The sequence below is a fragment of the Pocillopora verrucosa genome, chromosome 8 (genome assembly GCF_036669915.1).
Source record: "Pocillopora verrucosa isolate sample1 chromosome 8, ASM3666991v2, whole genome shotgun sequence".
Taxonomy (NCBI): domain Eukaryota; kingdom Metazoa; phylum Cnidaria; class Anthozoa; order Scleractinia; family Pocilloporidae; genus Pocillopora; species Pocillopora verrucosa.
In genome coordinates this window covers 18,080,426-18,094,610 of record NC_089319.1, presented here as the reverse complement: position 1 = coordinate 18,094,610, position 14,185 = coordinate 18,080,426, and the positions used below count along the sequence as shown (strand labels likewise).

General features: G+C 39.7%; 1 protein-coding gene across 4 annotated transcripts; it reads left to right on the top strand.

Moving 5' to 3' along the window:
* Positions 1-319: 319 nt before the first annotated feature.
* On the top strand, positions 320-12,692 carry LOC131795448 (uncharacterized). 4 transcript variants are annotated; one of them, XM_066170591.1, is made up of 13 exons: positions 320-427; positions 1,853-2,189; positions 3,023-3,760; positions 4,483-4,701; positions 5,706-5,821; positions 5,917-6,077; positions 6,224-6,561; positions 7,065-7,306; positions 7,776-7,925; positions 8,295-8,462; positions 9,237-9,375; positions 10,023-10,359; positions 11,470-12,692. In XM_066170591.1, exons 1-13 carry the CDS (start codon positions 371-373, stop codon positions 11,480-11,482), a joined length of 3,015 nt encoding a protein of 1,004 aa, XP_066026688.1. In that variant the 5' UTR covers positions 320-370; the 3' UTR covers positions 11,483-12,692. The 4 variants fall into 4 exon arrangements, with proteins under 4 accessions (XP_066026688.1, XP_066026686.1, XP_066026687.1 ...); XM_066170589.1 differs by having other exon boundaries at positions 322-427; positions 1,829-2,189; positions 10,026-10,359; XM_066170590.1 differs by having other exon boundaries at positions 322-427; positions 1,829-2,189; positions 11,476-12,692.
* Positions 12,693-14,185: the final 1,493 nt, after the last annotated feature.

Below are 14,185 nucleotides of genomic sequence, written 5' to 3'. Positions count from 1 at the left end.
TTCTACAGGTCAACCCCTTCCTTTCCCCTTCCCCCCTTGAAAATGAATGGTGAACCGTCTTTCCTACCCCGAAATCATCTGTTAGAATTTTACTCATCCTCATCTCATCGTTGATTATTGGTTGCTCATCCTCGATCAAAATAGATCAAGCTTTCCTCCTCTTCCATTTAACTTCCCCTTACCCCACCCCTTGAATAAATTCGTCACATTTAGGGGAAAAACCTCGAATATACTGGCATTAAATTTGAGAAGAGTTTGTTTAACTAAAAAAAGGTACTAAAGTTACGCAACACCTGAATTTTTTTAAAAGATAAAGGGGGTCAAATTTCCTGATTTGTAAAGACACATTACTCGTCGTACAGTCTGTACAATGGAGTACGAGGTTCTTTTTTTCGCTTTCATATTTATAGGAATCAACACAGGCAGTGTAAGTACCCCTAACATTTCTGTATTGTAAATGTTGTTTGATGTCTATATTAGGACCGTTTGTGACACTAGTCTTGTCATGACTTGCATGATTTATTTTTCTAACGGGCGCTTTCAACGGCAGAATCGCTATAACTATTCTCGATATGTGATCCGTTATTGTAAACTTAATTGTCCACAAGCTCCAATTATTTCGTTTGGATTAGGAAACTGATTCGACCACCAACAAACTCAATTTTTCAGTCAGTATGAAAATCAAAGGAAGTAATTTACATGCTTTGTATGTACAATCGATTGGTTCCGACAAGCTTAATGTTGAAATGGAGTCCTCGCTGTCACGTCAACAGGATTTATATTTTGCCTGTTTAGTACGTGTGAAAATGACCACAGTGGTTAACGAAATTGACAAGAAATGAGCTGTTTCATGGAGACTTGCGATTGAGAAAAACTACAGCGGTGTGCCGCCAGGTCACGCGATGTGTAGATATTTCGTGTCAGTGCAAACTGTTTACGCTGGATCAGTATAACTGATTGCTGTTGCTGTGTCCAAAACTTAAACAGTTGCTTCCTAAATTGACTCATTTTCAATGGCGTTTTGGAGTTTTGCATTTGCCCGCAAGAATAAAATTTTCATTCAGAGAGATGAATAGGCACTTTGTTCTCTTTAAAAATAGAAACCGAAAGTGGAAGGGTCGTTGTTACATAAAAGCTTCCTGTGTTTGTAATCAGCATCACGAGTTAGTGACGATTACCACCAAATATGATCTTCGCCATCTTTAAGCAAACGTGTATTCCATGAAGTCGAAAGCATGAATACTGTAGTAATCGCAAGATAAAAACAGTTATCAACCAAACATACCATCAAAGCTAGAAACCAAATTGAAAGCGAAATCTTCGATACCAGAGGAAAACGGAAGGGCAAATATCACGATATTGTTGCCGATTACGTGTAATGTTGTTTTGACTAGACGTTCAATACTTGATACCTCTGGTAAAAAATGTCATTTACTTAAGCTAAAAAATAAAATTAATTCAAAATTAAACTATTTTTATTTTACCAAAAAGCTGTTATTACTTAGTGTAACAATTTGCTCAGGATCGTACCTCCTGAGTGCTATTGTTCGAAGTTTTAGAAATAACTTTTTAATGAATAAGAATCGATAAAAAAATCCAAATAACCAACTGAATTCAAAACAGAAGTTTTCTTTCATGATCTTTGAAGCCAGCTAATTAGGCGTAAACAAGAAGCTCTCCACCTTCCCCCCTCCATTCCCTCTTCATCTCCCTCTCCCCTCTCCCTTCCCCATTTAGGGCTTTTCGTTCCTGTTTTTTTCGGGAAAAGACAGTTTAATCTTAAAAAAACTGATTTCTTTGTTGTTGTTCCCCTTCTGTCTTCTTACAGTCGCTCAGCGGTAGTTATCTCAAGTTGTCCGGTCCATCCTGCAAGAAATGCCCTGCAGGATCTTTTACATTCTGCTCTCTAAATGAAGAGTCACGATGTGTAAAGTGCGCGGAAGGAACATACAACGATAAGCCTTCTCGCCGAGGAACATGCAAGCGCTGCACCAGATGTGGTCACAATGAATACGAGTTCCATCCCTGTAATTCAACGTCGAATACTGTTTGTGTGAAATGCAGCCAATGTCCTCCAGGCTTCGGTGTGTTCAGGCCTTGTGAAAAGACGAGAGACACTGATTGTGTCAAGTGTCCAATTTCTGAGAGCTTCCTCAGCAGTTATGGTAAAGTTGAATGCGGAATTAAAGGTAATAGTTGAGTTCTTTCCAAAATAAAAACGACTTTTCCTTTTTCTGCAATCAAGTGTTCCATTAACGGTGCACAAAAGACCTAGAATAAGTGCCCTCTTCAGCCTGTTGTGTGATGTAACGAGCGGGGTTGACCACAGGGCCGTTATGTTGTGTATGCCTACGGGAGGTGCCCCCAGGGGTATTGATTATTGGGAATCGTCGTTATTTAAACCTTTAACTGCCAGATCAAATTTGTAATTCTCCTTAGTGTCAACAATGCAATTTTCGTAATTTACGTTGAGAGAATTTAGTATTGGATCAACTAATTATCCCCAAATTGATAGTTTTCATTATTCTCTTCACTTATCTGGTTGTTATTGTATTGATATTGTAAGGAGAAATTCTGTCTTGATCACTCATGGAGTTCAAGGGTTAAAACTACCTGTGACAAATTCCAGTTTACTCCAACTATAATTTCAGTGGTTTCGGGGAGGGAGAACTCTTTTGGGGGGATCACATGGTTTTTAGGGGAAATGGAGGGGGTATTGGTCGACGCACAGCAGAGCAAAAAGGAGGGGGGGGGGACTATGGAAAGTTGACGGAAGAATCACAATATACTACGGAGCCTCAAGAAGGGAAAATGATTCCATGATTCTTCAGACACTCGTGAACATTTGGAAGACTGAAATGTTTTTTTTCGGTTGCAAAGCGCTCTGATACTTCTTAGGTATTTGAATTTCAGACAATGAGAAGTTTGAGTGACGCAAAGTGAGACATGTTACCCCACGCTAATTGTGTTGTTACACCACACCAATTGTGTTTCATCGTGCTTTTCATTTTTCATTTTGCAGTCGATTCTGTTCGCGACAATATCAAGGAGAAAAAAAAGCCTGAGGACCGATTCTTTGTTCTAAGAGAGGAGGTTAATCCTTGGGAAAATGGCAGAAAGAACCCAAAGTCTCAGCACCAACTTGCATTTGTTGAGAAACATGTCAACGCTAACATCTTTGTATCTGTAATGCCTTCTGTTGATCCAACGCCTTCAAATGTTTTCTTCTCTACGAAGCCCAGTAGTGCAGTAGACCAAGGAACAGTTTTGGTTAGTTCTGCTTTTTATGGCTCACCATCGTCATCACGGAGCGTCGAGAAATCAATCACTTCTCCCTCTCTCTCTACGAAGCCCAGTAGTGCAGTAGACCAAGGAACAGTTTTGGTTAGTTCTGCTTTTTATGGCTCACCATCGTCATCACGGAGCGTCGAGAAATCAATCACTTCTCCCGCGGGAGAAATCATCAGCCCTACACCCCGACCGGATATTCCTTCCAAACGTCCACCTCCATCCCGCCCGACAGAAAAATCCGTTTCCTCCTTTAAAACACCGACAAATTTTGAAATGCAGGGAGATGATCAGAACTATCCAAGTCGTACACTACAAAAAATTCGTCCAAAAAGAACAGATGCAACGACAACGCGTGTAGCATCGCCTTTTTCACCTTCTGAGAGCGTCAAGGCCATGTTCATCAATCATGGAATGGATGACGAAAACAGCACAGAATCCTATCAGAATCATACCACCAGGTGGAGGCGATGTAAGGCTTAACTGACTCTCTCTTCCTCAATTTTGCGTGTCAGTAGCCAGCTAATGTGACCACCCTTGGCAACACAACCTTAGCTCCCTTTACTCCCCTGACATATCCAGGGGGAGGGTCCAGGGATCACGATCTCCTCTCTATCAGATCTGTTTGAGTATTTTTACTACTTGTACGACAACAAAATTCTTGCAACGGCAGGATTGCATGTTACTATTCAGCATAAAGAATAATTAAAAAATGACCTAAAAGATCAAATCAAATGATCCAAAAGAGTTTTCTCTCCCTATTTTGTCTGTTGGACCCTATTGCGAGTAAGAAAAATTATATTGTGTTTCCTGAATCAAAGTTTGGATTCCCCCTGACAATAGTTTCTGGATCCGCCCCAGGGTGGTAGGGTGGTCTTGGGTCCGCGAGGGAGGCACTGAGATGGAGGGGTGGGGAGGGGGGTTGTTGATTTTCAGAATCTCACGTTTCTTTGGATGTTCATGGGAGAAGTGAAAAGCTGGTGGAAAATAATTCATAAATTTTTTAGGAAACCAGATACACTGAGATAAGAAAAAACGGCAAGTGTTAAGAACCTCTGCGCACTTTTCTTTGCATACAGTGACGCTTAACGTTCAGTTCGCTACCTCGACCATGTGTCACTGTAATTTTTAACGGGATATTTAAAACATCTCTGATATATTAGCCATTTTTTACGGGAACTGATACTTTCACAGGGAAATCGTTGGGATCGAACATCCAACCTCTAACGAAAGAAAATAAAGCCAAAGAAACATATCATGAACCTAGCCAGGATGTGTCCCAACATGAACCTAGCCAGGATGTGTCCCATCATTCTCGACACTGGCTGTGGATAGTAGTGGCCTTGATTTCTGTTGCTGTTTTGGCGACGGGTTTGGTAATCAACCGATGGAGGCATCCAAAGAAAAACAAAGGTGAAGAGTTTCGATGTCTTGCAGCTGAAGAATTTATTTATATTAGGTTATTTGGTAAGCATGGTATGGGGTACGTCACTTTTGACGTGCGCATGAGCACTTGAGAGCAATAGATAAAAGTACATCCGAATTTAAAGTGTAAATTTATAATTTCTAATGATAATGAAAGCAAAGACCTGGCATTCCTCCCAATGTTTCTAAGAAACCAATGCAGGACCCCCTTACTCCCGAGATTTCTACTCGCGCCCTTTCTAGTGCTCCGGGATATGTTAAAGACGTAGAGCATATTCAGTAGAAGTACGAATGTGTTCAATTATGGAAAGGTATATCCAGTAGAAGTACGAATGTGATCAAGTACGGAAAGGTATATCCAGTAGAACATGATATCCAGTAGAAGTACGAATGTGATCAAGTATGGAAAGGTATATCCAGTAGAGCATAATATTCAGTAGAAGTACGAATGTATTCAAGTATGGAAAGGTATATGCAGTAGAGCATAATATTCAGTAGAAGTACGAATGTATTCAAGTATGGAAAGGTATATGCAGTAGAACATGATATCCAGTAGAAGTGCGAATGTGTTCAAGTATGGAAAGGTATATCCAGTAGAGCATAATATTCAGTAGAAGTACGAATATGTTCAAGTATGGAAAGGTATATCCAGTAGAGCATAATATTCAGTAGAAGTACGAATATGTTCAAGTATGGAAAGGTAAATCCGGTAGAGCTTGATATCCAGCAGAGGTACGAATGTGTTCAAGTACAGAAAGGTCATCCCTTACTTAACAACATCGTAAACATATTGTTAAACCTTTTGTTGGAAAGCAGAATGAAAGCACCTGAGCAACTATACGTAAGCAGTTATTTGCCTCAAGCTTAGAAAAAATTGTTGAGTAATGCCCTCGATTTCGTCTCGAAGATTATTCAACAATATTCCGCCAAAAATGCAGCCATTAAGCCATTAAGGTATTCAAATAATTTCCGCAATGTCTTGTTACTTACAGGGTGTAGCCTCGCTTGTCCTCGTCCAAACTGCATACGCCCTCCACGCTGTGTGGCATCGTCGGACTGTTGTAATAGGACTTCTATATCAAGCGCTACAGGAGCTTACACAGAACAGGTATAGTAATGGTGGGTTCGTCCACAATATTGACCTTCCTTGAACACTTTGTTGCTATTTCAGAGAGTGATTTTTACTGCATATTTAACTGATAGACTGAAAGCCCCACAAGATCAAAGCATACTCAGGAGGATGAAACAGGAGATTCTCTACCAAATCTCAACAACCCAGCTCAGCACACTTTGCCTCCCTTTAAAAGTAGTCTTGTGGTCGCAGGTGTTCATCATATCTCTCAATCTGATGGATCTGACACAAGGTGGGTGGGAAAACGAGTTGTGTAAGTTCAGATTATTTAAAATTTTTCTCTTTATCGAAGTTGTCTTTTCACTGAGGTCGATTTAGGGACGTCCAAATCATAGTTTCCATCATATTTTCTATGATAATCGACCCTGTTTTCTATAGGTCCCCTGGATACATAACGGAAGCGGAGGCCACGTTCGACAGCTCTGGTGGACAGCTTTTCGCACCGGACTCTGATGTCTTTATCACTGTAGGGAGTGGAGCAGTTCAAGAGGGCACCAAACAGCGTTTTTTCTTCCGCGTGCCCAAGGATGACTCCACTTTGTTGCAGGACATTCCGGATATGCCCGAAGGAACACTTATTTCCCCCGTTGTCGAATGTGGACCTCACAACGTTACCTTGCTCAAGCCGGTGGAAATCACTGTTCCGCATGATCTGTGCTTGGACGAGGTCAGGAAGGATTCGATAAGGGTTTACAGATGTGAGCCATCTTGTAAAGGTAACTGTAAATCGCTATGCAAAGCACTTTTAAAAAAAATCGCTTTTACGCACAGATGGGAGTGGTACAGGTGAGTTATATAGCCCGGAACCAATTAGAGTGCTGAATTTGAGCTGAACTGACCAAACAATATGGACATTGTGGCCGACTTGATTTGTCGCACAATCTTATCACCCCAAGAATGTAAACAGTTTATTCGAGCTTGGGGTAGGAAGGCTTTTTTCCGGGTTTTAAGTATACCCACAGGTATATATTCTCGTATTTATGGTGGCTACATCAGTTACTTAGAGACGAGTCCTTATTTATCATCTAGGTAGGTAGAGAGGGGGGGTAGGCTAGTGGAATTTTGGTTGTGTCAAGATACAAATTACCTAATCCTCCCATAGGCCCCTGTAATATTCGTATGACTCCCCCCCCCTTTCACTGGCAGTTAATCCCCCCTCCCCCCCCCTCATAGATAATGTCTGGCACCTGAGGACGCTGTCAAATTAATTATGTTAAAGGGCCGCTACGATGGGAGAAAATTCCCTCAGCGTCAGAAAAAAACTGCCAATCCAAAGCATGGTTTACAGTGAAAAAGAACTCTATCCACATCAAGACTAGAAAATTTTCCATTTGGAGCGTGTTCGCCTGTGGCGGAACAAAGAGGAAGAGAGCGACTGTTTACTTCAGCAGACATAACCCGAAAAGTGATCACATTTACCTACGCTTCTACATTTACAGTGATAATGAGGATTCAAAGAAGGTATGTCGCAAAACGAGTAGTCAGCTAAAATGGTCAAGTATAGCATAATGAGCTCAAATAAGCTTAGAGGAAAGATTTAGGGAAGAGGTGCAGGAGTGCGGATCACCTCCCTCCCCCTCCCCCTCCCCCTTCCCTTTTAAATTCAATAGCTGGGGCCTACATCTGCCATATTTTTTGAGCCTGGGTGTTTTCAGACGATTCTTTGTTGCCAGCCTGTTCCAGGCGTTCAGCTAGTAAACTTGAGAGAAATGCTAAATGGTAGCTGTAAACGGTGCGATACAAGCGGAGGAGTAAAAAAACGAGGGAGGCTTGAGTCGAGTCGCATAAAGGAGGGAGGTCTGGGTCGGGTCGACTTTGTACTGCTTATTGCACTGTTATTATATTTGGATTGAAGATTTGAGTTTTGATTTGTTTTACAATATCGTAAGTGGCGCTCTTTATGCTTCGATTTATATTCTTATTTAACAAGCGAGTGAAAGCACAGGAAAAAGAGTCTTTTCCCGACTCGAGATCATCAAAGGAGAAACCGTTTAAGATGTGCGACGACGAAAAGGATGTGATCGTGAAGCTCACTGATCTTGAAGACGGTTGGGAACTGGATAAGACTCCCAGTGTACAGGTATTGAGCAGATTTAACATGCAGTTCTAACAGATCTTATGGTATAACCGCTGGACACTGCAGATATTACATGACGTCATCTTAGATTTTCTTTAAACTCATTTTCCCTTCCCCTCCCCCCACCCCCAACAAATGCCTTATGCTACGTTAACGTGTCTTGTTTCGTATCATGTCAACTCATTCTCACCAAAAATTGCTTCGGAATGTTTCCCCATGATCTCAGTTATAAAGTTATGCGCGGAGTTGACCAAGGTCTTGGAGAATGAGAAAGAATTTATGATAACAAAGAAACACTTGGATGGTTCACTTCTCTTTCCATAAGTTAAGTAGTTTCCTCGCAAGGTAATACGTTTTAACCTTTCTTTGTAGATATACACCGCATATCGCAATGGATTCCGTGCCAAAGACGCCTGTGATTTTGCAGTTAGACCAGCACGTCCAGGAGTGAAAGAATTTTCCTGCAACCTTAAATTTAATCAAGAAGACAGCCCAACAGAGTATTCAATTTATCTTTACCCGGGGTATTCACCGCGACAGGTGAAGTACACTATTGTACAGAAGTCGTAAAACACTCGCGTGGCAGTAATTCAGCATTCCTGTTCCTGTTATAACGTTAATTTGCGCTCAAGTCATGCAAAATTAGTTACCTAGTCTTAAACCATTTTACCTCTCCCGTGTTTGTATATCATTGCTACTACAAACCAACAAAATTCGTTCTCCATTCGTTTCCCACTCGTTTGACTATCAGTCGAGGCTTACATCTGATGAATCGCAAAACAGTCGCACCCTTATGGTATGTCAGCATAATTGCTAAGGAGTGCGTTGTATCTCGCTATAGTCACCCCGCACCAGAAGGTTATCGAAGTATTGCTAAACATTTCGGATTTAACTGGTCGTAATTGGCTAATTGTTAAACATATAAAGCCTGTTTAACGCTTTCTAGCAAACGAACGTTGACACGACCATTACAAATAAATATGTCGTTTCATTCAGTTCTGTCAAGTGCACTTTACAGATTAACCAAGTGATTTAAGCACCAAACACCATGCCTTCGTTTTTAAATGAGTGACAAATTGGAGGTGAAAAAATAGAATAAAATTTACGTTTTGCCTCTGATAGTGACCTGAACAATTATACTAAACTAAACATCTCCCGTAGGATAAGTGAATATTGTTAAACATTCGTGAAGTAAACCTACAGTAATCGAACGGGAGTCGCGTACGTAGCAATTGTAGGATGGTTTAGGACTTAATTATGAGTCAATATGTCATTGAGGCTATTCTTATTTATTTTGTGTTATTCAATCAATAGACAAGTCGAAAGATTTTTGTTCAAAATTCTGAAAGTGGCACATCTTCCAACGGTTGTGAGTTTGCGGGTGCAGTTTCTATCACAATGCCATCAGAGGAGAACGAAATCAATGAAAGCCAAGAAACGATAACCTCAATGGGTTAGTGACATCAGTTGGTTATCATAAGGGCTAAAGCTCGAAACGTCAGCTTTAGAAACTCTTTAGGGCAGCCAATTTACAATAACAACTCAGTTGATAGAACCATCTATCTATCTTCCTATATCCCCCCCATACCTCCCCCCCCCCCCACCACGTAGTACCACGGTTTACCATTTTAAACTGTAAAAAACCTGAAAGTTTTTCTGTCTCAGGCCCACATATACATTTTAAGCCAAAATGGTCTCTATGGAAGGATAAAACATGCTTCTCTCGCGTTTCTATATGTTTTGAGAATCATTTTTTGACAAAATTCACGACGCAGGATTGGACATTCTGAATATTCCTGGGATCTACCAAAACGGGAACTCGAGTAACTTAAGAAAAATTTGATAGCGATTATCCTTGCCGAGATTAAAGTTGGTTGAGCGAAAGGCGCGAATTTTCCAGAACAATCACAGAGCCAGCGGATTACCTTCGATGCTCAACTGAAAATTACTTTAAAGTATTGGAGTTAAATTGAGAGAAATACAATCCCGTGGTAGGATTGACGCGACTTGGGTGAATAAATGGAGAAAACTTGTCTGCGTATCTACGAAAGAGATTAACATAAAAGCAGTGTTGTTGTCTGACGAATGTTTTTTTTTAAGCAGATTCCTTGGTCAATCAAACAGAATCTTTCAGCTGCGATATATCCTCGCTGGGCAGTGACAGACAACCAGCAACAGAAGACCATTTCCACTGCATACGCGAGGAAATCGGTGCTAAATGGAAGGACGTTCTGCGAAAACTGGGTCTCAAGGAGTCGGAAATCGAAAATATTTGCGTGAATCATATGCGTGAACCATATGGGGTGGAAGAGAGTTTTTACCAAGGTCTACTGAGGTGGAAAAGACGTTTCGGCGAGGAAGCTACTACCAAAAAACTGTGTGACGTTCTTCTTGAGGCACGCTGCACGGAAGCTTTGAAAAAGTTAAGAGAACTAAGGTATGGTCGTTGAAATATCATTGTATTAATATTATCATATTTATTCCAGACTCGGTTACATCTGAAATAAAATCAAGAATTTTTAAGTTCACTGTCGTGAGTACTCTGGAATTGTATTGGTATTTCAGTACCGTACATTAAGTCGTTCCGTGGTTGGTTTAGCGACCCTGCACCATCTATTATTCCAACTATTTATATGTTCAAAACTATTGGTGGCGACTTTATTACTCGTGTTTTCCTGCGTTTGAAGCCAGTCGCCTCACTTGAATTGAAGGGAATACTACATTTATCCTCGTATTTTTAGCTTCCTTTAGTCAGCTAATTTCTGCCATTACTTACCTCCAACCACGGCAGTAAGATGTAGAAGAACTCGCGTGTAACACCACGAACTTTTCTCCCTCGTCTCGCGTATTTCTAGTTTAGGTTGTCATTGGTGCCTTTCAATATTTTTCATAGTTGACTGACAGTGGAGACTGCTTTGCTTTGGCTTTACGACAATTAACAAGGAGTTTAAGAAAACCACGACGGCAACGGCAACGGCAACGGCAACGGGAACGTCACTAAACAAAAAGTTTAATGGGAAGAACAACGACTACGCACGTTGTAAATTTTGTAAATTTCTTTGCGTCCTCTGCAAAACAACGTCTAGAGAACGTGAATGACAATGGCTACTTTTTTAAAATTTATATTTCTAATTTAACACTGTGTTCCATATTAAGTTTCGAGATAGCTTTGACAGCGAGAAACAAACTAAATGATTTCAGAGTATCACGAGATTCGTAGGTAAAATATAAGTCATTTTTTAACCGACGTTGTCCACGGCGTCGCCGTCGTCGTTTCTTAAACCCTGTAATTACAACAGTAGTCTACAAGCGGTTTCTCGTTTTCGGCGAAGTCCGTCGCGTGAGTTAAAAGCCGAAATCAGTGGAAAAAAATGATTTTGCAAGAGTAAGGTGTAAGGACTAAGGGAGAGTGGCATGAAAAATAAAATTGCCTCTTTCTCTAGTCCTGTGGTTTAAAGTAATACCACCATGGTCATATGAACTTTGTAAAGCAACGGAGTGCATGTTTTGCTGTGTAAATTTTAAACCAACTTTCTGTCCTCTTAAGTTGCAGAGTGTGACGCTGCTAATCCAGATCAAGAAAGGGCGGCAATTATTTGAACCAGATTACCACAATTACATGTTGGCTTGTTAGAATTAATTATTGAATTATTGAATTATTGAATCGAATTAATCTGAACTTAAAACAGTGTTTTAAGTTCAGATTAATTCGAATCTTATCCCATCGGATCATAAAATTGTTTTCGCTATGCCCGTGTTTTGTGCTTGGATTTTTTAGAAATATTTTCGTTTTCAGTTAGTTCTGCTAGATTTCTTACATATGGAATTCACATTTCTCCCTTTACACCCTAACATCAGTATGCACATTCTCCTTAATGTTCTCTATACATTTCCAAATGTGCTGGCAAAGAGAATTTGTTCAACAATCAAGAGGTTCTTTAGTTGGTGATCATTTCCTTTATTCTCATGACCTTAATGTTTGATTCATGAGTGATATTGAAAGGAGAAATTAGATGCTAGTCACTCTCAGGGATTATAGGGTTAACTGACATCTCAACTGACACCCCTTAGGAACTTGTATTCAGCTACTCGGCTAGAAAGTGGTATTTTGATGTAGCTAGACTGTTCTTTACAATTTTTATATTACTTGTATTGTTTTCGTTATTCTGGATCTGAAGTATGACGGTAAGAATTTTAAGGAAGAATGTTTCTGTAAATGGTAAATAAATTGAAGGAAGTTACTTAGTAGGCAAGAAAATGTCCCTTTTAGTTGAACAGGAACTTTTAAGAATTCACTTTGTCGCTCATTGAATGAACTACCTCCTAACATAAGGGACTCTAACACCTTGTCAGTCTTTCGCGAGAAATTGTTCACTTATTTTTAAGTTCAGTGCTAATTTTTTATCGTACTTATCTAATTTTATTATGAGTTTAGAGCAATTGGTCTTCGACACTCATTTTCTTAACTTGGTAAATAATTAACTGTAACTTTCATTATGGCGGCTTATATTAAGGAATCTTGTGTTCTGTTTTAAGCTGTCCTTAAATTGAAAGGATTGGTTTGTTCATTGTAATAATTTGGAATCTGTGTTAGAGATTAGAGATTAAAGAAAAGTTACACGCAGCCCAACACGATTGGCTGCCATAGGTTGATGGACGTTTACTAAAATCCTCTAACACCTAGTAATACTTTCACCTATAAATACTGTTGTGTTCTCACGCAATTGATTGTGACTTAGCTAGTTCTCCTAGAAGTCTTTATAAAAATAAAGGGAGTGTTATGGAGATGAGTTTTTTCCCTCAACAATAAATTGCCCTCGTCGCGCAATTTCTGCAACTTCTGAAAACACGCATGATATCAACTCTTAATTTTATTTGGTTTTATGCGATTACCAATACACTCACTAAAAAAACTATATATTTTGATAGAAACAGAATCAAAACTCACGCCATATGTAAATAACATATTTTGATCATTAGCACAGTGTAGGACACGTTTTTCTATCAAAAAAAAAATAGTGAAAACGTGGTTATAAAAAAATGGTAATAGAAATATATCAACGGGAGCCCACGTCACAAATATTTTTTTCCTGTGGGGCCCTGCGTAAAATAAATTACAGAAATGATAAAAATGACGCCTACATAGTGATAATTGAAAATTTTAATTTTAATTGAAGTTGAAAATTGAAGCCATAGGCGTGGTCAAGTATTGTGGGCTCACTGCGACCACTATTTAATAAGCATAGATAACATTTAATGAGTACTTCTAAAATGTCTACTTAAAGTCGAAATGTCAGCAGTGCAGATGAGATGTTCCAATCATTGGCACCTAAATAAATAAACCGGTTTTGTCCCCAGGAGTGACATATCAGGTGCCTACAGATGTTATTTCTACCTAAAGAGTTGCACAGTAATTAAGAATGTTTTTAAAACTATGAAATTGAAAACACCACAAAAAATAAAAACCGTTTAAAGCAATAAATATAAAACAATATCAGTCTAAGAAATCTCCTTTTCATCAAGTTATCTGGCCCAGTCAAGCTGATCGAGCGCCTCGTTAGCAGATGAATCTTTTGGCATATTGAGTACGATTTTGGAAGCTTAATTTTGTATCATCTGGAATTTCTTCAGAGGAGTCAAATAGTTTTAATCTCCCCATGTGACAACCGCATAGTCTAACAAAGGTGTTGTAGTGTGTTAGTGCGTTAGTGTGTTAGTGTGTCAGTGTGATAGTCTGACCACCTACATTTAGATTTTGAAACATTTAATGTCTGTTTTTGCTCATACAGCCACTGTGATAGTCTGACTTGGTCTTCAGTTAGCACAGTGTGCCATCCAAAAGCTGAGGGACAGTGTAGGGCTGTATCATCAGCAAACAAGGTAACAGTGCCATTCTCATTGACGTTGCGCAGATCATTCGTGTAGATGGTTGACGGTGAAGTCCATAAAAATTTTGAGGTACAACTTATGACCCTTTTCTAGAAGAAGACGAAGATTGTCAAAAGAGTGTTTTTCGATACCGAGAAGAAAGGTAAGATTCGAACCAGGGGCCCTTTCCTCGAAAATCCCGGTAACTAAACATAGCCGAAGCCATATTTAAAAGTCAAACTTGAAAGAACAGAGAAGCAGCTTTTGGCAGCCTAACCAGGTTCACAGATTTCACGTTTAAATTTGTCTTCGCATAAGTTTCATAACTGCGGTTGTTTCATAATTTCCTTTGTAATTTTGCACGGGAAATTAGCGGCCTGATAAAATTGATCTTC

Excerpts from the sequence above, each read along its gene's own strand:
- LOC131795448 (XM_059113021.2), top strand. The coding sequence starts at position 371 with ATGGAGTACGAGGTTCTTTTTTTCGCTTTCATATTTATAGGAATCAAC. Across the intron at positions 5,822-5,916 it reads CAGGAGCTTACACAGAACAG|ACTGAAAGCCCCACAAGATC; the intron begins GTATAGTAATGG and ends TTTAACTGATAG. Across the intron at positions 9,376-10,022 it reads AGAAACGATAACCTCAATGG|CAGATTCCTTGGTCAATCAA; the intron begins GTTAGTGACATC and ends TTTTTTTTTAAG.